The sequence below is a fragment of the Myiozetetes cayanensis genome, unplaced genomic scaffold (assembly GCF_022539395.1).
Source record: "Myiozetetes cayanensis isolate MyiCay16 unplaced genomic scaffold, myiCay2020 scf19, whole genome shotgun sequence".
Lineage (NCBI taxonomy): Eukaryota > Metazoa > Chordata > Aves > Passeriformes > Tyrannidae > Myiozetetes > Myiozetetes cayanensis.
Genome location: NW_026087400.1, coordinates 3,365,485 through 3,388,460, shown reverse-complemented (window position 1 = coordinate 3,388,460; position 22,976 = coordinate 3,365,485). Strand labels below are relative to the sequence as shown.

Below are 22,976 nucleotides of genomic sequence, written 5' to 3'. Positions count from 1 at the left end.
CACGTGGGCTGGCAGGAGTGGTGACCCCCAATTCTGGTGGGAGCCCATCAGCACCTGATGGACCCCCAGCCTGCGAGGTGGGCACCCCAAACCCCATACACAGTCTGGTTGTGTCCTGCCAAGCTCTGCCTGGGACACAGCCTCCCCAGCCTGACCCCGAGGCTGCAGCAGCCAAATCCAGGCCTGACTCCTGCTGGCATTATAAATAGCTGGGACATGGGGAGGGAGCTGTACTCCCGGGCATGGGGGGGGCTGGGGGTGGCAAATCCCAGAGGGGGCTGATTGGGGGGTTTCACTGGGTGCAGGGCCAGAGGGTGCGAGGGTTTGGTGCTGCCATGGTGCTGCCCACCCCGGGAGGTGCAATGAGCTGTGCAGAGAATGTCTGGGGGAGGGAGGGGGGCTGCGTGTGCGAGTGTGTGTGTGTGTGTGTGTTTGTGTGCGAGAGACATTTATAGATCACGTGTGAAACTTGATCTCCCCAGAGTGGGCTCAGAGGAGAGAGAAAAGATAGAAGTATTGTTTTTAAACAGATTTTTCCCTTTGTTTTTCTTTTTTTTTTCTTTTTTTTTTTCTTTTTTTTATTTTCCCTCCCCTCTCCCCCTGCGAGTGCTGGCGATAAAAGGCCGGGTCGGCCAGCGCCGGCTCAGAGGGAGGAAATGCCGAAATCGCCGCGGCTCGACGCGAGCGCCCACTGACCCACGCCGGCACAGAGCAAACTGCCGCTGCACCCCGGCACCGTGGGGACCTCTGTGCCATGTGGGCGCTCAGCCTTGGCCTCGTGGCCTTGACCTGCGCCACGACGGCCCTGTGTGCCACCAGAGCCCAGCGCCAGGCCCTGGACGGGGGCGGGCGCCGGCGCTACCACCGCGTGCAGCACGGCCACTGCAGCTACACCTTCGTGCTGCCCGAGGCTGACCCACTGCCCTGCCCGGCCTCCCCCGGCCCTGCCCCTGGCCCAGCCAACGTGCTGCTGCAGCGGGACTCGCCAGCCAGCACCGCACATGCCGGGCATGGGGCTGCCCAGCGCCTGCAGCACCTCGAGAGGATCCTGGAGAACAGCACCCGGTGGCTGCTGAAGGTAGGATGTGGGGATGTGGGGTGTGGGGGGGACAGGTAGCAGGGTGGTGTGGGCAGGGGTCTGTGTCCAACACACACACATGTAGCATACCCGAGCCACTCCCTGCTCCGGCAGCACAGCTGGAGACATTTGGGACTGTGTCCACCTGAGCGGCCAGGTCAGCTTTTCCCTGCCGTTGTGCAGCTGCCATCAGGTACTGTCTGTGTGGAGGGGATGGGAGCTGCAGATCACTCACCCAGAGCTTGTCCCACTGAGGCTGTATTCGCTGTCCATCCCTGCCACGAGGACTCCTTGTGCTCCTGGCTGGGTTGGCCATGCCAGGCATCTCTTGGAACTCAGCATTCCTTATTCTGGGTCAGAGTACTAGGAAGGGGTTTGGCTGGTGGCAGAGTGAGGGACCTAAGGGCAGAGGCCACCAAAATCTCTCCAGATTCATCATTTTCCCTCTTATGGGTTTTGCCAAAGCTCCCAGCACTCAGTGAGACTTTGTGTGTTACCTGTGGCTCCTGGGTGGCCCTGTGACCCATGGGGGGGGCAGGGTGGGATGCCACACCAGAGGGGCTCTGTACTCAGAGGATTTCCCTCCCCCATCCCCAAAGCCTGAGGCAGGAAGCAGCATTTCCTTTCTGAAGCCCCCATCAGCCAAGCACGGCTGCCTGCGTCAGACCCAGGAATAGCTCATCCCAGGGGACACCTCTTGGGGGGCCCCTAAACCCTCCACCCCATGCCTGAGTGCCTGGGTGCCTGAGCTGATAAGACGGGAAGCGGCTTGTCCCCAGCTGTCACCGACCCAGCAGAGCCACATCCAACGTCCTGTGGTGTCCCACTGGGGTGCAACGGGACCTGTGTGCCTCTGCACCCTCATTTCCTGGGTGATGCCCCAGCTGAGGTGTGTACCGAGCCCCCAAAGCACTCAGGGATGGGGATGGGGCCAACACACTGAGTGGGGGTCCCGGGGGTGGCCTGTGCCAGCCACACTGCTCGGGCAGCCATCCCAGCCGTGGGGGAAAGGGTGGGCAGCAGGGACGTGCAGGGTTGTTCCTTGCCCCATCCTAGAGGACAAATTCCTCAAAAGCTGGGAAAACGCTGAACCATGGCTCTGCTGGAAGCCAGCCCGGGGGGTTGCAGAGGGATCAGCGGGGCCAGTGACAACCCAGTGGCACTGAATCTCCATCACTGTGGGACCTGCTGGCTCTGCTGGGCACACGCAGCCCCGGGGTCCCTGTGCTCTGGTGTCTTTGTGCCCTGTGTGCTCAGCCCTGCTCTGAGCTTCTCCCGGCATGAGGGCAGCCTTTGGGCATGGCTGAGCAAGACAGAGAGCCAGGGGTCCCACCACAGGTGCTCTTGGTCCTGTCCAGAGCAGGCAGCCACAGGCAAAGTGGGGCTGCACATCTGGGCAGTTGTGGCAGCAGTCCCCCAGTGGGGCACTGGGTCCCATCCCATTCTATCCATCCATGCCATCATAAACATCCCACCCTGTCCCATCCCATCCCAAGCATCCATCCCAGCCCGCTCTCTCCCACCCCATCCCACCCCGTCTTGCAGCACAGCTCTCTCCTTTTAGAGGCAGCTTACAGCTACGTTTTTTTCTGTTGTTCCCTGGCTTCCCGAATTTCAGTGGAACTGCCCAGGGAGGCTTGTTTTGGTCGAACTCCAGCCCTGAACAAACAAACCAGGGCTCAAAGGAGGCATCGGGTTCAGGGACAGATCGTAAACAACATCGCATCCCCGTCTGCTCTGCCCTGGCACGGGGAGCCCTGCAGGGTGCCGAGGAATTCGGAGGTCCCCTGAGACCCAGCAGGGCTTCCCAGCAGCCCCAGCACCAACCTCCTCCAGGAACCCCATCCATGGCACTGGGGGGCTGGTCCACCCTCCCCCTGTGCAGCCCCCCGTGGCTGTGGGGGACAGGGACGTGATCAGGACCCAGCACACAAGGACATGTTGGCTGTTCCTGTTTTGGGAGGAATTAATTTTAGTTCAAACACAAACATTTGATGGTGCCACAGGGTCTGGGTGGGCTCAGGGTGGGATGGGGTGCCAAGTAGGGGCAAAGTGGGGCTGTGGCAGGTTGGCAGCTCTGGGGCAGCAGGGGCCGGTGCTGCTCAGCCTGGGATGGGTGCAGGGGTGTGGGCAGCAGGTGGGGGGCTATCCCTCCACTTCTGGCTCTAGGATCCCCCCAGCCGGTGTTTCTGGGGTGTTTAGAAATGCCAGGGCAGGGACAGGTGAGGGACATTGACTGGTGGGGGATGTGGCTGCAAGAAGGTAGCACTGGATCATTCAGCCATGGGCAACAGGATCTTGGCATGGGGACAGAGGGTGACTGGGGTTCCTCCTGCTCCAGGGCAGCTTTTTGGGGTGGCCCACAGCACCACAGTCCCTCCAAGCCACTGTTCTACTCTTACAGTGGAGGAATGAGTCTGGTGGGACCCTCTGAGCCCAGGGGAGCCCTGTGAGGTGAGGGGAGGACAATCCCAGATTCCCTGTCCTCAGCACAGAGCCTTTCCCTCTCTGTGTCCCACTCCAGCTCCCAGGGAGTTGCTGGGGCCGGGATCCAGGGGTCTCTCTCTGGGGCTCTCAGCCCTCGCTGTGCCAGCCTGACCTTTTCCATGGGTATGTTCTGCCCTCAGCTCGCAGATATGTTTATTTAAGAAAAAAAAAAAGCAAAAAAAAAAAGAAAAGCAAGATTGAGAGGGGGGAGAAAAGGCCTCCCCGAGCCCTGTGAAGCAACAAGATTAACGACGTGGTTAAAGGGAAACTCTCCAGCAATCCCTCAGCTCGGGGAAATGTTTTCCAGACGCGGCTCTCCGACCTTTCCCCGCTTCCTCCCCTAGAGCTCATTTCTGCGAAGGAAAATCCCCAGGGAAGCGAGTGCGGGCAACGCCAGCTGGGACACCCAGCCCCGGGACTTTCCTGCCCCCACCACGAGTGCTCATGGTGGGGTGATGGTTTTGCCACTGCCTGGTGCTGGGGAGGAGGGAATGGGGCCCTGCCACCGTCAGTGGGATTTCATCAGGCCAAACAAGTGCAGAGCCCTGTGCCCTGGCCAGCTCCTGGCTGTGCTCCCATGCCGAGCATCCCGGCACCACCGCATTCCCTGCACGGTGCAGAGCATCCCAGCACCGCTGCCTGCTTGCCACGCCGCCCAGGAAGCAGCATCCCAACCCTGGTCCACAACCCCACGAGATGCACGGGGATGTGGGGCTCCCTCCCTGCAGGGGCAGGGAAGCAGGATCTGGGCAGTGCAGAGACAGTGGGATCTGTGAGGTGCAGGAAGCTGGGCAGCCCCATCCCCCTCCCCTGCTCTCGGGGGCTGCTTTCCCAGCGTGGGCGGCAGCGCGGCCCCTTCCGCTCCCTGCGGCCCCCGCCGAGGGACTGTACCCCCATCGAGGCCAGCGCCCTGGGGAGGGGCTGAATGGGAACCTCATGGCAGAGTGTCCAGAAATAGCAAGGCCTTTGGGAAAGGCGGCTCCCCCGCGGGCTGGGAAAGCGGAAGCATCATCTCAGCTGTGTCCGAGCTGTGTCCGCTGCCAGCTCCTTCCCAGCCCAGAGGTTTTTCCCCGTGGTGGGGCAGCACCAAGCTCTGGACAGCCACCTTCTCTGGCCCATGGTGGCCTCCCACCCTCCACTTCCCCAGCCCTGGGAAACCAGTGGCTGCGGGCTGGGAATTGATGCCAGTGCCAATGCCAATGCCAATGCCAGCCGCTTCCTGCCCGGCTTCTTGGCAGGGCCACCCCAGCTGGCCATCAGCCCCAGCTCTCCAGCACACCTGGGCACACACAAGCCCGTGCCAGGTCCCAGCTGGCACGGCAGCCCAGGAATCTTGGCAGACAGTGCCCGAGGGGGCTCCCCCGCAGCAGCTCATCTCGCTCTGTCCCCTGATAAGTTTCGAAGGGCCCCCAGGGTGGGTCCTGCCGGGCTGAAACACGCAGGGCTGTGCCTCAGGGCTGTGCCCAGCGGTGCCAGGCTGGGCCAGGGCGAGGAGACGGGACCTGGCGAGGTGCCCAAACGATCCCCTGCATCCCCACTCCCCTCCACAGCTGGAGAGCTACATCCAGGGCGGCGTGAAGCCGGAGGTGGCGCAGAACCAGACGGCCACCGTGCTGGAGATCGGCAGCTCCCTCCTCAACCGCAGCGCCGAGCAGAGCCGCAAGCTCACCGACGTGGAGGCCCAGGTGTGTCCCCACGTCCCCACCACCCTGAGAGCGTGGTGGAGGGTGGCACTGTTTGTCTGCTGATAAAAGTGGGGCGATTCCCCGAGGTGACACAGGGTTTAGTGCACCAGTGCCAGAGGTGACAGGGCTGTGTGCCAGGGACCTGCCAGCCTGGTGACATCAGGGGATGTGGTGGGGTCCTGGCTGCTGATGCCAATGCTTCCCTCTGCTCCTGAGGCAGGTGCTGAATCAGACTTGGCGCATCGAGATGCAGCTCCAGGAGAATTCCCTGTCCACCACCAAGCTGGAGAAGCAGCTGCTGCTGCAGACCAACGAGATCCATAAACTGCAGAACAGGAACAAGTAGGGACTGGAGTGGCTCAGGGATGCCCACAGCCTTTGAACCCCACAGGGGGGCTGGTGTCTCCCACCTCACACTGCACTTTGAGGGGACTTGAACCCCTCCAGGTGCTGGCTGGGGTCCCTGGGGGTTGCACAGCCCCAGCATGGCCCCTTGGGCTTTGGGTTCCCCTGACTGGGCCCATCCCAGAGGTGGGGGTGAGATTCAGTCTGTGCAGCAGGGGATGGGGACAGCAATGGGTCCCCGCAGGCATGCCAGGACACTGCAGCTGAGGCTGGGTCCGCTCTGCCATCCCCATCACTGCTGCATCCCCCTCCCAGCATCCTGGAAGTGCGGGTGCTGGAGATGGAGACGAAGCAGCAGGCGGAGCTGGCAGGGGCCCATCTGGAGAAGGAGAAGCTGCAGCGGCTGCTGAGCCGGCAGAGTGGCACCATCGAGGAGCTGGAAAAGACGCTGCTGGCTGCCAGTGCCAACACCAGCCTGCTCCAGCGCCAGCAGCTCCAGCTCCTCCAGTCTGTGCAGAGCCTGGTGCGCCTCGTCTCGCAGGGCAGAGGTGAGCAGGGCATGGGGCAGGGTGTGGGCAGGGTACAGGCAGTGGGAGAACACCTTCCCCTCTCAGGAGGGTGCTCAGCTCAGCTTGAGTGATTTCACCCCAAGAATCATAGAATTGCAGAATGGTTTGGGTTGGAAAGGACCTTAAAGTTCATCTTGTTCCGTGGGCAGGGACACCTTCCACTAGAAAATGAGCCACTCATTGCACCTAAGTAGCAGCTTAGAGCCCTCAGGGGGAGTGTTCATATCCTGACTCCCTCCCCAGCCATGGAAAACCCCCAGGGTTAGGCTGGCAGCAACCCTAGTGGCACAGCTGCCTTGCTCAGCCTGTGGGAGACGGCACAGAAGGAGGAAAAATAGTCCGTGGGCACAAAGGCATCCAAAGGAAGAGGGAAGAGCAGCAAAACCAGGCAGGGCTGTGGGGCTGGCAGGGCTTCTGCCATCTCGCTGTCCCTTCTGCCACAGCCATGTCAGCTGGGCAGGAGCAGCAATTCCAGGACTGTGCTGAGGTGCGCCGGGCAGGCATCCGCACCAGCGGCGTGTACACCCTGCACATCGCCAACCTCAGCGAGCCCAAAAAGGTGAGCATAGCCTGGGGAGGGCACCCCTGCAGCACCTCGGGGTGCTTCCCACCCCAGTGCAACCCAGTGCACACCAGCTCCAGACCACGGTGGGTATGGCACATCCCAGGGCAGTTCTCCCCACACGATCCGGCCCCAGGGGCTGTTCAGGGCTGGAGGCAGCACCCACCCAGTAAAGGCAGGGCTGGCACAGCCTTCCAGATGGAGGGATAAAACTGATTTTAGAGGCAACCTCACCTGTGAACACCATGCCCCAGCACCTGCCCACAGCCATGGAGGGAGGAGTGACCCCCCAGCCAGGCACTGGGCACAGCACACGCCTGACAGCCCCTCAACAAGCCCTGGCACCCATGAAGTGCCCGCACCAAGCTGCCCAGTCCACTGGGGGATGCCCCTGACTGCCCGTTCCAAGCCATCCCCAGCCCATCCTCCTCTCCCCTCTACAGGCCTACTGTGACATGGAGACGGACCAAGGGGGCTGGACTGTCATCCAGCTTCGTGCCAACGGCAGCCTCAGCTTCCAGAGGAGCTGGAGGGAGTACAAGCAGGTCTGTGCCCTCCTGGGGATGGGGACACCCTGGGGGCACCTCGGGCACCCCGCACTCACCCACCCTGCTGTTCCCCAGGGCTTTGGAGATGCAGCAGGGGAGTACTGGCTGGGTAACGAGGCCGTGCACCTGCTGACGAGCCGGGTGCCCTACGCCCTGCGAGTGGAGCTGCAGGACTGGGAGGGCAGGCAGGTGTATGCCCAGTACGGGAAATTCCAGCTGGGAAGTGAGCGGCAGCTGTACAGGTAGGAGAGAGGCACTGCAAGGGCGGCCACCTCGCACTCTTTCTTCTCTTCCTGGACTCCTGAGAAGCGGATTTTTAATGTATAGAATTGCATCAAGGCAGCAGGATTTGCCATCCCAGAGGGAGTTCCTATCCCAGGCAGCTGCAGGGGGCACTTGCACTGCAGCTCGCTGCTTGGGCAAGTGGGGTCACACAGCCGTGGTCACCAGGCACTCCTGGGGGTGCCAGGCATCCCCAGGCTGCCCATGTCTGGGGAGGGATGCTGTGCTAATGATGTCCAGCTTGCCATGACTGTGTGCTCCTGGCAACAGGCAGGAGGGGGGCCCTCTGGGGTCTTCCCTGCTGGGCTGGAAGTGGGACCAGACTCTGGAGATCTCCTGCACCATCCATCCCATGCATGCACCGAGCTGGGCCCCAGCGAAGGGGACTGGAGGAGATTTGGAGCGCGGTGCTCTCTGCCCCAGCATAGCACAGCCTCCACCCTTGGGGACCCCACCAAGCTGGATGTGCAGGATCCCTGCCTGCATCCATCCATGCTGTGCTCAGCTCGTGGCAACCACGGCCTCCCTGAGCAGGGCTGGGGGGCTCTGTGACCCCCCAGCAGCCGGCAGTGACGGTGACTGTGCTCCTGCTGGGCGCAGGCTGTCACTGCAGGACTACAGTGGCACTGCCGGGCAGCAGAGTGGCCTGGCCCTGCAGGGCACCCACTTCAGCACCCGCGACGCCGACAACGACAATTGCCTCTGCAAGTGTGCCCAGATGCTCTCGGGAGGTGAGTGGAGCAGGGGGGGACCCCTGCGCGGCACCCCTGGGTGCCCGCTCACGGTGCCACCCTCCCCGCAGGATGGTGGTTCGACGCCTGTGGCCTCTCCAACCTGAACGGCATCTACTACCCAGCCCGGAACAACATCCGCAAGCTCAACGGCATCCGCTGGCACCACTTCCAGGGGCCCAGCTACTCCCTGAGGGGCACTCGCATGATGATCCGACCCACCAGCTTCTGATGTGCCGGCAGTCAGGGAGGCACTGAGAGCGGTGCCAGCACAGAGGGAGAAGTCCAGGACAAGGGATGGTTGAGGAAGATTGAGACCCCCTCCCCTGGCCACTGCAGGGAACCTTTTCCACCAGTTGTTTTTTTTTTTTTCACTCTTGTTTATCCCATTTTCCAGATGCCTGCAGTGTCATCATGGCCGTGCCGGAGGGACTGCGGGCAGGGGTGAGGGGTGCTGGTGCTGAAGGAGCTGGCCTGGGGGCCCTGCCTTGAGACAAAGCCAGTCCAGCTGAAGTGGGCTCTGGCACATGGAAACCCCCTGATCCCACCTCAGCTTCTCTCCACAGATTTCTGCTGGGACTCAGGGGTTTGCCCTGGGGACAGGTGTCCAAGACCCCCCACACAGTGATGAGAACCTCTGGGACCACTGTGCATTCAGATGGGCTCCAAGGCATGGTGGGGGCTTTGCCTTTTCACTGGTTTTGGGCATTGTAAAGCCCGCACCATCCCGCCTTCCTGCAGGATTAGAGGAGCTGGGTGGGACAGGGATCCTCACAAGTACTGGGGTTGGTGGCATCCCTCCATCCCCTTCTGCCCAGGCACAGCCATGCAGGGGGACACAGGCTGATCCCTTCCACATGTGGCTCAAGCCACTGTCTTCCTGCATGGCAGGACAGGCACTGCTCCTCACAGGATGGGGCCGGCCACCAGAGGGGACAAAAAGAGCAGGGGGTGCCTGTGGGGACCCTCAGGGGGCCCAGTCCTGGGATGGCTGATGGTCCAGTGCTGGAAGGCACTCACTGTGAGCAGACACTGAGCTGGCAGGGGGCTGGCAGAGCCCCAGGATAGCCAGGATGGGTCTGGAGGTCGCGGGTGGGGAGGGGGCTGTGGTTAAAGATGGGGCTGGGGGTGGGAAGTGGTGGGTGCTGGCACTGGCACTGGCACCGGCTGTGCACGCAGCAGCGGGGGGGCTCCTGCTGCCTCCCCTCATCTCTGTCCCGAGGCACCCGCTAATTAACACTGATTAAAGCACGTGACGTCGTTGGCGCTTCCAGAAGATGCTCATCAGTGGGGAATAATTAAAAAATGGAAAACACAGGGGGCGGTGCTGCCGGTTTTCCTTCTGTCCTGGCTGGCTGCCTGCACCTCCTGCCTGCGCTTGGGGCACCCATGGGAGATCTCGGCTGGGGGGCTTGGTGACAGTGATGGGCATTTCCCCTCCTCCCTGGAATAACCGACGGGCTCAGCTGCACTCCCCGTGAAACCGGAGCCACGGGGAGGCAGCTGCCAGGGAAAGCGATAGGGAGCAGGGAGCTGCCCTGCTGTCCCCAGCAGGGACAGGCGACAGGGGGGCATTCCAGGGGGGCACATGCTCCTGGACACGTCTGTGCCGGGGTTTTGTGCTGGCAGTCCTAGTGAGTGCCAGGTCAGATGGAGACCCTTGCCTCGGGAACACGGCTGCTGTCCGTGCATCCGCATGCACACGGAAATCATGTACATAAACACGCGTGCACGTGGACAGGCACATACCCTTGGACATGCGTGCACAGGATCATGCTTGCACACATGAGCACACAGGGCTTTGGACAGCCACGTCAGGCCCTGGCCACGCAGGACACTGGGACAGCAGAGCCACACCGAGGACAGGCGGTGCCTGGGGAACATGTGGCTGCTTAGCCCATGCCCCCCCGGCTCCTTCGCCATAGCAGCAAATTTAGACCAAGCCCTGGGACACGCCAGGCTGAGGAATCCAGCAGCACAGCCGGTCCCAGCCACCAGCAGGGATCCGGTTCCCTCAGAGATTTCCCCAAGGGCGAAGGCTGTCCCCAGGCGGGTGCCTGGGGTCCTTGTCCCCCTCTGATTTCCGGGGTGTTTTCCCTGGGGAGACACCTGGTGCCCCATGTGCCATCATTAAGGATCCCCCGGGTATGTGTGTCTTCCCCAGAGCACTTTGTCAGCCTGACTCACAGCCAGATGCCATCCTGTCACCGAGTCCTGTCACCAAGTCCTGTCACCATGTCCTGCCACAACATCCTGCCCTGCACATCCCCAACACCCAGCCCTGCTGATATCCCAGCAGGAGCTGGACGAATCCTGCTCCACAGGCTGCAGATCTGGGTGGACATGCACAGTGCAGGAGTTGGGCTGGGGTGGGAACTGCTTCTTCATGGGGTGCTGTGTGCAAGCCCCAGTCAAGGGGGCCCCAGTGCTGCCCCAGCCACGCAGGGCTGCCCTGGGAGAACACAGAGGCGCTTTTCATCTTCAAAGCACTCCCTGCACCAACTTTCATCCCAGCCCGCCTGGGAGGTCTCCACTATCACCACCCCCATCTCCCAGTCTCGGGGGAGCCAGGATCCAGCCAAGCTTTGCTGGAGAGAGGCAAGGAGGCAGGGGAGGGCTGCATGGCACAGAGGGGAATCCCACTGACTGGGGCTCTGCCGGGACCTGCCAGACCCAACCACCACCCTGCCGTGCCCGCCGGGCCCCGCGCTGACACGCCACAGCACAGCACCCATCGCTCCTGCCAGCACCCACCCGCTCAGCGCCCCCAGTCCTGCAGATCCGCAGGCACACCAAGGGTCCCTGCCCCATCCCGACCTCCACCGCCTCAAGAGACAACGCACAGCCTCCAAAACACAGACATTTAATAATAAACCTGGCTGCATTACCATTATTATTATTTACACATGAAACATCAGGAAAAACAGTAGAAAAGAGGAACTTCTGTCTTCATAAATACCAGGTCCAGCATGGTGTGGGCTGCAGGCCCTCTGGCAGCCCGGGGGGGACACAGGCACCCACAGACACTCACACGCACACACACAGCCCTGGGTGGCTCCAAGCAGGGGGTCAGGTTTGCCCCCCACCCCCTGAAGCACCCAGTTTCTCCCAGACCTTCAGCAATAAGACAGGGCCACCAGGATACAGCCCCCACCTCAGGCAGTGGGACCCCCTCAGTGGAGGCTGCACAGGGGCAGCTCCCTCCCCAGGGCTGTGTCCCTGCTCCGTGCAGGGGGGAACCAGCCCCTTGCACCCCACCCATGGGTGTTGGTGAGGAGCACAGCAGGCAGGAGCTGCCAGTAGAGCAGGCAGGGCAGCCACACATGGGGTTCCATGGGTTTTGGGGACCAGCCCCACACCCAGGGACACACGTATCCTCTGCCTTCCCACAGGCTTGCAGGGGCCTGACTCGCCAGTGCTGCCACAGGGGTCTGATGATGGATGCCCAGCCACCACATCGGGCCAGTGGTGCTGTGGCACAGGGGGGGCTGAGTTCAAGGGTCCTGTCACAGCCAAGAGGTCCCTGCTCCTCCCAGGGCACAGCCTGGGCTCTGTCCCCATCCAACATTGCCCGCTTGCAAGCAACCCATCTCCGGTGCCCACCATGGCACTGCTACACATTGGAGACCTGCTGGGGTTCCCTGGCCTGGCGCAGCCCATAGAGCCACTTGATGACACGGGCGTTGCGCTCGATGACGGAGATGCCGTAGGGTACACGCTCGGCCGGTCGCCCCTCCAGTGTGGCGGCGCTGGGCGGCGAGCGCCCGCCCTCCGAGCTGGCCGTGCTCACGCTGTGGAACTTGAGGGACACGATGTCGGAGCTGGCGCGGGCGAAGCGCTCGGCCCCCATGTCCTGCATCTCCTCGGGGTCGAGGCCGCAGTAGTTGAAGAAGCGCTCCAGGTCGGCAGTGGCCCGCGAGAGCCGGTCGCTCAGGTCCGACTTGGAGCGGTGCAGCAGCGGCTGCCGGCGGGCGCTCTCGGGGCGGGCGGGTGAGCTCCGAGACGGGGTCACAGGCAGCCCACCTGGGACAGGGGACGCGGGCACCGGTGTCACTGGGCTCCGTGGAGCTCCACAGGGACGGACGTCCACCCTCCGCACAGCCACGCTGCCGGGGGGCCTGGCCATGGTGGGGCTCTCCGGCGGCTTGCCAGGCCCCTCCGCCACCGGCACCTCTGCCCGCCACCTGCACTCCCTGCCCAGTGGGTTCTCAGCCTTAGGGAAGGGGCTGTCACAGAGGTTGATGAGGTTGTTGAGGATCTCCAGGTCAAGGGAGGCCTTTGGGCTGGCAGCCTCGGCGCGGCGCGGGCTGGCGGGTGCCCTGCGGCTGGGGGTGAGCACAGCCCGGCGCACCCCCGGCGTGAAGAGGGGCTGCTTGAGCAGCAGTGGCTTCACCGGCTCCTGCTTGGTGCTGGCGACCCGCTGACTCTTCACATACTTGGCCTTGTCGGCCTCCAGCCTCTCCACTGCGCTGGGCTTCGCGGCCCCCGGCTCGGCGTGCCGGCGGAAATACGCGGGGCCCTTGCGGAGGATGCGGACGGGCATGACCGAGGTGAAAGGCGCTGTCACCGTCACCCCCTTCATGGTGTCGCCGGCTTGCAGCGCCTCGACGGGCATCCTCCGTGCCGGCAGCGGGACAGGGGGTGGGCGGCCGCCACGGGCAGCGAGGGGCTCTCGTGCCGTCGGCTGCGGAGAGGGACCGGGGTGAGCGCGGCGCCGATGCTGCCGATGCTGCCGATGCTGCCCCTGCCCGCGCCCCGGCCCCGCGGCAGACAAAGGCTGCCCGGGCTGTGCGGTGCTGCACTGGCTGCGCCGCCGGCCCCGGGCTGTCTATTTGAAGGCAGACACCACGCCTCCACCACCGCCGAGCCTCCCCGACACGTCCCCCGGCCAATCCGCGCCGCACGCCTGCTTCAAACCGCACCGGGGCCAATGGGGCCGGCCCCGGCGAGGGGCACCCTGGGGAGCGAGTGGGGCGGGGAGAGCCCAGCACCCCTCACCCGTGCTCTGCCCGCATCGCTTGTGCCCGGGGATGCACCGCCTGCATCGAGAGGCGCACTGAATGTGCCCAGGGGGAGCATCACCCACATCAAGGGGTGCATTTCCTGCACCCACAAATGTGTCACCCGCTCCCAGAGGAGCATTGATTTCTCCCAGGGGTGCATTGCGTGCTCCTACGGGAGCACTGATTGCTTCCCGGGGTGCAGTCACCCACATCTTTACATCACCCATGCCGAGGGGTGCATTGCCTACTCCCAGGTTCAGGGTTTCCTCACCCACCACCCTTCCAGGCTGGGGGAATCAGTGCTCCACTCCCTCTGCTGTTCCCTCAACTCTAGGCCCTCTATGCAAACACCCTGGCTGCTCTTGCAAGCTCCCATGCTCACTGCTCCCATCCTGGAGCTCCTTGGAAAGCATGAGTGGGGGTTTCCACCAGCATTTCCCCGGCCACAGTGCGCTGGGAGCAGCGTGGGGCCCCGTGCACCCCGTGTCCTTGGGCCCCTGCCAACCCCAACGAGCGCAGCCGCTGCCACAACGGCCGTGCAGAGGCACCAGCCCGCCCACAGCAGGAAGGGGGGGAACACCCAAACCAGCCCTGCACCCCTCTGCAGCCCCCTACCCAGGGGTGGGCACACCAGGAAGGGGCCCAGTACCCAAGGAAGCTCAGGCAATGGCAGAGCACACAGGGGTACATATGGCTCAAACTCCCTCCCCCAGCCCCCTTCCCGAGCTGTTCTGAGATCCCACCCCAGTGGTCCTGATTTGGGGCACTGGTGAGCCCCGAGGAGGTGGGAACAAGCCCCGGCACTCACCAGGAGCAGTGGTGGGCACGGTGGGGGCCAGTGGGCTGTGGCCCCACTCGTTCTCACGGCAGCCCCGAGCAGGCAGCTGTCACGTCACCCACTCAACTCCCTGCACAAACTTCCTGGGTGCAGCCCAGAGCCTGTCCCAGCACTGGCCGCAGGCGGCAGGAGCCAGCCCCGGCACCCACAGCCCTGCCAAACCATGGCTGAGCCACAGCTGAGCCACGTCTGCACCCCCTGCCAGCCCAGGGGTGACACTGTGCCTGCCCCAGCCCCCTCAGGATCTGCACCCCAGCAGGGTTCCTGCACAGCACACGGTGTGTCCGCCTGACACGCTGTGACAGGCGAGAGGCCTGGGGGAGGATGGCTGTCCCTGTCCTCGTCCTCATGCCCTGCCTGGGGGGACACGCTGCCTCCTGACCTGGAAAGTGTCTGCAGGGGGGCGGTCAGGCATGGTGACAGCTGGGGACGGTCCCAGCACCGGCGCAAATCTTCCTGCCTCCTCACTGGAGCAGCTTTCTGCACCCCTCTGCAGCACCCCTTGGGTCCAGCACTGCCCAGACCCCATGCCAATGTCCAGCCCTGCTGCCCTCATACCTGTGCCAGCCACAGGGAGGGCTCTCTGGCTTAGCACAGGATGCAAATGTGCCCCCCAGGCAAGGTGAAGGAGATAAGTGTCCCCATGTCGAGTGTTGGAGCTCAGCTCAGTGCCAGACACTGAGCCCTGGGCCAAGCCATGGCAGAGGTGGCTGTTGGGGCACAGGGATGAGGACACAGGGTCCCTCAGAGCAGTCACCTGTGGCCGGTGTGGGGTCCCCTCCCCAGCACGGACAGCCAGGTCGGGCACAACCTGCTGCTCCACATTCCTGTGGTGCTGAGCCGTTGTGCTGGCACGGCCACGCTGAGCTGGGCTGCACTGAGCCAAGGCGAGCCGAGTGGAGCCGCCCTCCAACAGACCCCAAAACACGGCAACATTATCCCTGTGCCCCAATATTATCCCATGCCCCAGGCCCAGCCGGAGCGTGGGGATCTGAGTGTTGGGCAACACCCAGCATGGCCCCAGCTCCTTGCCCTCCTGGGGTGGGCAGCCCAGCCAGGATCACTTGGCACACCAGGTCGCCTCCTGCCTGGACGGAGCTGCTCCAGAGGGGTGCAGTTGTGACCCACCCCTCACCAGCTCACCCAGCCCCACTCTGCTGGCACGGGACCGGCACGGGACCAGCACCACCTCCGCCACCCACCTGGATCGGCCCTGCGGCGTGGGAGCCTCCTCGGCACGGATCAGCTGCCACACTGCTTCCCCCTGCGCTCTTTCTGAGGGCGTCCCAACGTTGTCCCAATGTCCCCGCTCCTCCTGCTACCCAGCCACGTCCTCTCCGTGTCCCCGCGGGACGGTGGCTGGCGGGCGCTGGAGCAGCTCCGCGTGCGGCGGCTGCCGCTGAGTCAGCTCCGGGTGAGGACGCCCTCCGAGGCAGCTCAGCGCTCACACGGGATCGAAACCACGGGGCATTCCCCCATGCCAGGCTGCGTCACGCAGCGTGACGGTGCCTGGTGACGTTCCAAGTGCCGGTTCAGCCCGCGGTGCCGGCTGGGCAGCCCGGATGCGCTCATGGCCCGAGGTGCTCACACGGGCACAGCCAAAACCCTTCTGAACGTCGCTGCCCACTGCGGGCAGAGGATCCTGGTGCTGTGTCAGGGCTTGAGGGAGACAGGGAAATTCCCAGCCCTCCTGTGGGCACCTGAGTCCCCCCGTGTCACCGGCACGGCCAGCTGGCAGGGCCTGCTCTGATGTGGAAAACTCGCCTTATTTCCCCATGCACCTGGCAGCAAAAATTCCAAAGTGTAGGAAAATAATCTGGTGAGTAGGAAGGCAGGCAGGTGACACACTCGAGCAGGGTCACCAAACCCACAGCCACCTGAACCCCTAGGCCTGACCCCAGCCCCAGGGTGGCTCCTGCTCCATGGTACCGGAGTCAGCTCTGCATGGAGGGAATGAGCTCAGTTACAGTCCTGCATTGTTCAAACTGCTCTTGGAGCAACACAAGGAGTTGGTGGAGGGAGAAGAGCCAAGGGAAGTACACAGTAAACAGCTGTCTGGGAACCAGAGGGCTACCCTAGGCTCAGATCCACACAACGGGCTCGGCTGGAAAATCCCTGCCCGGTCGGTAGGCGAGGGCAGAGCCCTCGGGCTGCATCCCCCCACGGCTGCCGAGGCTGCACGGGTGCAGGCAGGAGGCTGTAGGAGCTGCCCGGGCACGTCTGGCCCGTCGGAGCAGGGCGTTGGAGCCAGGCAGCGCCCCGTGCCTCGCCCTCCCCGGGAGCATCCCAGGACATGCTCCGGGAGGGCAACCTTCTGCAGGAATGCTTCCCCAGCACCTGGTGCAGCACCTCCCCTGCTGCTCCAGGGACAAGGGCACGGTGTTTGGAAACAGAGGCATTGGCACTGCCTTTGCTCTCACCTCCCACAGACATTCCTGGTGCCACTCTCAGGACCTCCTGAAAGGTAAGTGCAGCTGCAAATGAGCAGAAACACATTCAGAGGCCAATTCCTCCCTGGAAATGTGGGGTGGAGGCAGCTGCAGGTGCCTGGTAGCACCTACTGGGGCTCAGTGCAGTGTAGGCAGCCCCATGCAGAGGCACCCCAAAGATCTGGGAGCCCCCAGCCCCTTCATCTTGGTAGCTGCTAATTCCTGGTGTTTTATTTCATCCCCTTGCCATGCCCTGACCCAGGGCAAACCACCCTCTGCTCCTGCCTCTGTTTCCCCAGCAAGAGCTCTGCAGAACCACTCTAGAAGGGACATGGGGACGCGATGGGGAGGCTCCTGCTCTGCCCAGCATCACCCCGCTCCCCGTGGGCAGAGGGAAGGATGCTGCCTGCACCCGGATCCCCCCATTTGGTCTCTGCTCAGGGAGCCAGGAGCTGGGGAGGTGACAGATGGGGACATGCCGGGCACGAGGCCTTTGTCTGGCCGGTGGTGGCGGCACGGACCCGCAGATGGCGGCTGCCATGGGGCCGTGGCCGCAGCCCGTGGCCAGGCGAGCGCCGGGCCCTGGGGATCCGGCCCCTTTTGTTGGGGTCTCACCTCCGGCAGCGGCCCCTTCCCGGCTGCCCCCCACCAGCCTTTCAACTTTCAACTTGACCTGCTCCTTTCACATGGAAATGAGATGCAAATGGCGCTGGGGCTGCCGGGGTCCAGCGGCTGTAACCCGCCAGCAGGTCCCCAAGTCTGGGGGGTCATACCCACTCAAATGGGGTGGACAGTGGTCTCTGGGGTGAAAGGGTCCCCCTTGTCCCCCAGCAATGGAGCAGCAGCCCCTCCCTGCCCAGGCAGACCGCCTCCACTGCTTCCAGCTGGAAGCAGATATTAGAGTCGAGCCAGGGCTGAGCTTCAGGACTGACCCTTGCTCTCCCAGCCTGCCGAGATCCTCCCATGCCCTCCCGCCATCCGGACACCCCCATGGCACGGGCAGCATGCCCAGCCTGGGGAGTCCCCACTGTAACCCCTGCCCTGTACTGGCTGCAGCTGGGATGGGGTGCCCAGTCCTGGCTGGTGAGGAGGGGGTTTTCCAGAGGGATGGTCACCACAGCCCAGCAAAGGCCCGCAGGCAGGGACCACTCGGCTACCAAATGTTGCCATCTGCCTCCGGGGCCTTCGCTCGCATCTGCTGGGGGTGTGGAGGGGTGAGGGGCTGGGGGCCGGGGGCTCAGCTGTGGGGCGGGCAGGGGGCAGAGGAGGCACGGGCAGGGGGCGGAGAAGGCACAGGCAGGGCAGGCAGCACGTGTCGGGTGGATTTGGGTGAGGAGCGTGAAGGGGCAGCATGGGGGTCCCACACTCAGCACCCCCCCGAGCTCCAGTGCCCCTGCCCCGCAGCCATTCGCCCTTGGGAAGGGTCTCACCACTGGCCTGGCTGCTCCTTTGTGCTGCCAAATTAAACACAGCACAATTGTCATCCCCTCCCTGTCCACATCACTATGGACACACAGCAACCTCAGTTGCTGCAGGGCCGGTTTGAGCTCCCTGCACCCGGTTTCCCCCAGTGCTTTGGACCTGTTCCCTGCCTTCCAGGTCCCCTGGGCTTTTGTACTGCTCTTTACTGGGACAGTGGTAATTTTCTCCATAGGAGCCAGTGTGGGACTGTTTGTGAATTGTGTTGAAAGCTGATAACCTGGGGGTGTTGGATTATGGCTGAACGGTGCTCACACAGTACCAGAGACTTTTCTGCTCCTCACACTGCCCACCAGTGAATGAGAGGGCTGGGGGTGCACAGAAATTGGGAGGGGACATGGGTGGGACAGCTGCCCCCCTGACCAAGGGATACCCTGGACTGTAGGACATCCTTGCTTTCCCTATTAAACTGACTTTAGCTCAAGGTATGACCTTTCTCCCTTTTCCCATTCTGTCCCCCATCCCACCAAGGGGAGTGAGCAACTGTGGGGGGAAGGCTGAGCTGCCTGCTGGGGTTAAACCACAGCAGCACCTCAAACTGTGACCATCCCCCCACCACGGGCACCCCCTGTCCCCACAGTGCCAGGGGACACCCTTGTCCCCACTGCACTCAACAGCCCTGGCTGCTATGGGTACTCCCACAGGAGCAGTAGCCCCCCGGAGGGACAGGGACAGGCACAGGCAGACAGGCAGGGCAGGCAGGGCAGGCAGGGAAGCGGGGCAGGGAGGGCAGACAGGGAGAACAGTAGGGAAACAGGCAGGCAGGCGGGAGAAGGCAGCTCCAGGCTTCGCAGGACTGCAGCCCGCTCTCCCAGCGACACCCGGTGGGTGCTGGGGGAAGAGCTGCCATGAGGCATCCTGGGGCGGTGGGTGCTGGGATGGGACGGGGGGTGGGGGTGCTGCGGGGGGTAGCCTAGAGTTTGTCTCCTCACCCGACTGGTGCTTGTGGCTCAGATGCTGAGTCACAGTTGGCTTCCCGCAGTGTTCCACGGCGGGACAGCTTCCACACTCGGGGGTCCCCGAGGGTCCCATGCCAACCTAAGACCCCACAGAGAGCCCCGATGGGGACAGAAACCGTCACCGGGCGACACTCGCACCTGCAAGAAGAGTCTGTGATAGGTGGGAAGCAGTTCAGGCGGGGACAAGGGCAAAGTCCAGGACACCGCCAAGAATAATCACCCCCCTGAGCTGGAGACTCTGCCAGTTGGGACCAAGACGAAGAGCAGAGCAGGGCCAGGCTGTCACCCATCCGCATCCGGAGGTGGTGACGCGCCTCCTCACGTCACAGCTCCGGCAGCCGGGACTGGCTCCTGCCCGCGTGGTGCTGCCGGGTTTCCCAAAGCGCAGTGAGTTACCCTTGGGAGATTACCGAGGGACCGGTCAGACCGGAGCCCACTTCCTTCCCGGTTCCCGCTCCAACCCCGATGCCTCCCCGCGGGGCCGGGGCCATGGGTGGGTTGTTTCGCCCGCCAGGCTCAGCCCCGTGAGACGTGAGTTTCCTCTGGAGGGCTCAGCGCCCCGGGAGAGGGCTGGAGGCGGCTCTGCGGGACTGCGGGGGCATGGAACGTGGGGGCACGGGACGTGAGAGTCCTTCCCAGGAGCGGGATGGGAGTGGGCAGGGGATGTGCCCGGATCACAGCTGACTCAGCTGACTGGTACGAGCAGAGGCTGGGCTGGAGGATGAGCTGCTGGGGCCTTTTTCCCTCGGCCACCCGAGCGTGCTGGGATCGCGGGAACCAGGCTGGGAGGACACGGGCCCTGCATCGCCCTGCCCTGCCCGTGCAGTGGGAGGTACAAGACCTCCATTCCCAGCAGAGCAGCTGCCCAGGCCACTCAGCCTCCAGGTGAGAGCCCTCTTTACCCTGCACCAGGCTGTGCCGGGCCCCGATGGGCTGTGCTGAACCCTTCAAGGCTGTGCCGTGCTGCGACGTGAGCTCTGGCAGGTTCAATGCCCTCCTGGGTACTGCACCTGCTGCTGCCAAGCCCTAGCCCTCCGGGATGGGACCAGGTGGAGCCCATCAGATTCCACACCCAGGGCAAGAGGGCACAGTGTCATCACTTGAAGGGAGCAGAGGGGTCCACAGGGATTGCAGAGGGCAAAGGCAGATTGGGCTGGGCTGTGGATTCCGCACCCCTGTAGCATGTGGGAGGGAAGCTGTTCTGCCTGCCTGCCCACATAGGCAGGGGTCATGGGAGGACGCGGTCAGGGCCTGGTGCGGTCAGATCTCACCCCAACGCTCATCCCAGTCTCTCCTCGCAGCACGGCAGCGTCACCACTGGGCCCAGGGACCCGGCCCTGAGCCATGGCACTGCTCACCCACCTCCTCGCCTGCGCCTTCGGCACAGGCTCCTGGGTGGCCGTCAATGGGCTGTGGGTGGAGGTGCCTCTGCTGGTGACAGTGCTACCGGAGCAGTGGGACCTGCCCTCCTACATCACCATCATCATCCAGATGGCCAACGTGGGACCACTCTTCGTCACCCTCATGAACCGCTTTCGGCCTGGCTTGCTGAAGGAGGTGGCTGTTATCTACGTGATTGTGTCTGTGGGTGTCATAGCCTCCTTGCTCCTGTCTTTCCTCTGGAACCACACTTCTGTCATCGCTGGGAAGTCCCACAGCGTCGCCTTCCTGATCCTCACCTTCTTCCTGTCCTTGGTGGACTGCACCTCCTCCGTCACCTTCCTGCCCTTCATGATGCAGCTGCAGCCCCAGTACACAACCACCTTCTTCATCGGCGAAGGGCTCAGTGGGCTGATCCCTGCTCTCATCGCCCTGGGACAGGGCTCCGGCATGTCCCGCTGCGCCAACATCACCACTGGCAATGAGACTGTGGAGAGCACCATCTTCCAGCTGGAGACCCAGTACCTCCCACCCAACTTCTCCACCCTTGTCTTCTTCCTGCTCATGACTGCAATGATGCTGACCTGCTTGCTGGCCTTCTTCTTCCTCACCCGGCAGCCCAAGGTGTGGGAGCTCTCCCAGCAGCAGCTCTTTCCCAGCAACATCATGCTGAACTCATTTGACCAGATCCTTGACGAGGCAGCTGACTCGCAACTGAAGAACAGCTGCTCATGCTCGAAGGATCCCAGGGGACCCGGGGACATCCTGCCGGAGGTCTCCTACTCCCTGACCAAGCTCACCTTCATCTACCTCGTCATCGCCTGGGTGAGCGCCCTGACAAACGGGGTCCTGCCATCTGTGCAGTCCTACTCCTGCCTGCCCTATGGCCACACCACCTACCACCTGACTACCACGCTCAGCTCCATGGCCAACCCCCTGGCCTGCGTCGTGGCCATGTTCCTGCCCAGCAGGTGGGTAGCGGGGTGCAGGGAGATGTAGCAGGGTGCACCCCAGGGGATTCTGCTCTAAGAACGGCCCCTGCTTTGCAGGGGCTTGGGAAGAAGGCACCGAGTGGGAGAGGGTCTGTGGGGTGCCCATGCCCTGGCAGCACAGACACCCCAGGAATGGAGGATGGAGCCAGCAAGGAGCTGTCTTTGCCGCTATCCAGGGATGGGCTGGTGGTGTTCCCCAGTGTCACTCACATGTCCCTTGCAGGTCCCTGTCCCTGATGGGCTTCCTCACCATGGCAGGGACAGGCTTTGGTGCCTACAACATGGCCATCGCGGTGATGAGTCCCTGTCCACTCCTCCAGCAGTCACAGTGGGGCGATGCCATCATTGTAAGTCACAGGGTCCCTCCCACCCGGGGACATCTCCGAGGCCACCCCTGCATCTGTCCCCCATCCCCACAGCTGAGACCCCCCCCAGCCCTGCTGACCTCTCTCCCCCCTGTGCTGCCAGGTCCTCTCCTGGGTGCTGTTCACCGGGACGCTCACCTACGTGAAGGTGATGGCCGGGGTGATCCTGCGGAGCCGCAGCCGCGGTGCGCTGGTGTGGTACGGGGTGCTGGAGCAGCTGGGCTCCCTCCTCGGGGCACTGCTCATGTTCCCCCTCGTCAACATCTACGGCCTCTTCAAATCCGCTGACTACTGCAGCCTGCAGTGCCCGGTGGGACGGGTACCCCAGGACTGACCCTCTTGCCAGCACCAGCTCCCAAAACCAGCGAGGCTGGGTGGCTGGGAAGCAGCGCTGGGACTGGGATGGCTGCAGGCACGTCTCCCCACCAGATTCTGCCAGGTCCCCAGGCAGCAGCAGCTCCGTGGCTTTGTCCACAGCCTGGCTACAGGGTGTCCTCACCACATGAAAGCAATAGAAGGTGTTTGCTCAGCCCTCTGCCTCCTGCTGCCCCCCATGCTGAGAGGGCTGCCTGGGCCAGTGCCTCCCGCCTGGGTACCTCTCAGCTGGGACCGTGTCTCATCCCTTCCCCTGGGGGGTCTGTCACCGTTTGGCATTGTGCCCCAAAGCCCCCCTGGACTCCACGAGTGGGCACAGTCCCAGCTGCACCCGGCAGCGTTCCCGGCCCTGTGCTGAGGCAGCTGCCCCCAGACAGGGGGTTTGCAGCCAGCTGGGGGGAGCGGGGACAAAGGCGGCCATGGGGAGGGGGCTGGCGGGGGGACACAGTGCGTTCACAAAGGACCCCAATAGCAGCTGGGGAAACTGAGGCACGGTGGAACTGGGGGCATGTGCTTGACATTTGCCATCCTCTGCTGTGGCTCCATCCACGCTTTCTGATCCCTCCCTGCAGCCCTGTGCCCTGCTGAACCCAAGAAGGGCAGTGCTGGGGGAGCAGAGCTGGAGAGGGGCCGCAGCAGAGCGGAGTGGGCACAGTGCCCATCGGCGAGGCTGTCACACCACCAATGCCAGGGCTGGGCCACCTGGTACCCAGCTGTGCCCTGGCTGTGCTGGCCGGGTCAGGGGCCAGGCAGGCGCCAGGGTATGGCAGGCACAGGGGGTCAGGGGGCAGCGGCAGCTCTGGGATGGGACAGCGCCCGTGCCCCGCACGCGCCTGCGCCCCTTCCCTGGGGCACGAGGCAGCCGGGCC

The 22,976-nt window shown here is 63.6% G+C and overlaps 3 protein-coding genes across 6 annotated transcripts; 2 read left to right on the top strand and 1 right to left on the bottom strand.

Moving 5' to 3' along the window:
- Nucleotides 1–567: 567 nt before the first annotated feature.
- ANGPT4 (angiopoietin 4) lies at nt 568–9,414 on the top strand. Its single transcript, XM_050313992.1, has 9 exons — nt 568–1,078; nt 5,116–5,250; nt 5,471–5,592; nt 5,911–6,143; nt 6,608–6,723; nt 7,170–7,271; nt 7,350–7,516; nt 8,157–8,287; nt 8,359–9,414. Exons 1-9 carry the CDS (start codon nt 755–757, stop codon nt 8,517–8,519), a joined length of 1,491 nt encoding a protein of 496 aa, XP_050169949.1. The 5' UTR covers nt 568–754; the 3' UTR covers nt 8,520–9,414.
- A 1,796-nt stretch (nt 9,415–11,210) lies between these two features.
- On the bottom strand, nt 11,211–19,194 carry FAM110A (family with sequence similarity 110 member A). 2 transcript variants are annotated; one of them, XM_050313965.1, is made up of 4 exons: nt 18,969–19,194; nt 16,549–16,602; nt 15,331–15,944; nt 11,211–12,971 (listed from the first exon to the last, which is right to left on the bottom strand). In XM_050313965.1, exon 4 carries the CDS (start codon nt 12,900–12,902, stop codon nt 11,901–11,903), a length of 1,002 nt encoding a protein of 333 aa, XP_050169922.1. In that variant the 5' UTR covers nt 12,903–12,971; nt 15,331–15,944; nt 16,549–16,602; nt 18,969–19,194; the 3' UTR covers nt 11,211–11,900. The 2 variants fall into 2 exon arrangements, with proteins under 2 accessions (XP_050169922.1, XP_050169923.1); XM_050313966.1 differs by lacking the exons at nt 15,331–15,944; nt 16,549–16,602; nt 18,969–19,194 and adding an exon at nt 14,099–14,111.
- A 23-nt stretch (nt 19,195–19,217) lies between these two features.
- SLC52A3 (solute carrier family 52 member 3) lies at nt 19,218–22,244 on the top strand. Of its 3 annotated transcripts, none has more exons than XM_050313962.1 (4): nt 19,218–19,382; nt 20,297–21,346; nt 21,591–21,714; nt 21,836–22,244. In XM_050313962.1, the coding sequence occupies exons 2-4, from the start codon at nt 20,340–20,342 to the stop codon at nt 22,064–22,066; spliced, it is 1,362 nt and encodes a 453-aa protein (XP_050169919.1). In that variant the 5' UTR covers nt 19,218–19,382; nt 20,297–20,339; the 3' UTR covers nt 22,067–22,244. The 3 variants fall into 3 exon arrangements, with proteins under 3 accessions (XP_050169919.1, XP_050169921.1, XP_050169918.1); XM_050313964.1 differs by lacking the exon at nt 19,218–19,382 and adding an exon at nt 19,405–19,526; XM_050313961.1 differs by lacking the exon at nt 19,218–19,382 and adding an exon at nt 19,450–19,880.
- The last annotated feature ends 732 nt before the right edge of the window (nt 22,245–22,976 follow it).

Coding starts and splice junctions, on each gene's coding strand:
- ANGPT4 (XM_050313992.1), top strand. CDS start 755: ATGTGGGCGCTCAGCCTTGGCCTCGTGGCCTTGACCTGCGCCACGACG. Junction 6,724..7,169: donor ACCTCAGCGAGCCCAAAAAG/GTGAGCATAGCC, acceptor TCCCCTCTACAG/GCCTACTGTGACATGGAGAC. Junction 8,288..8,358: donor TGCCCAGATGCTCTCGGGAG/GTGAGTGGAGCA, acceptor CCCTCCCCGCAG/GATGGTGGTTCGACGCCTGT.
- FAM110A (XM_050313965.1), bottom strand. CDS start 12,902: ATGCCCGTCGAGGCGCTGCAAGCCGGCGACACCATGAAGGGGGTGACG.
- SLC52A3 (XM_050313962.1), top strand. CDS start 20,340: ATGGCACTGCTCACCCACCTCCTCGCCTGCGCCTTCGGCACAGGCTCC. Junction 21,347..21,590: donor GCCATGTTCCTGCCCAGCAG/GTGGGTAGCGGG, acceptor TGTCCCTTGCAG/GTCCCTGTCCCTGATGGGCT. Junction 21,715..21,835: donor AGTGGGGCGATGCCATCATT/GTAAGTCACAGG, acceptor CTGTGCTGCCAG/GTCCTCTCCTGGGTGCTGTT.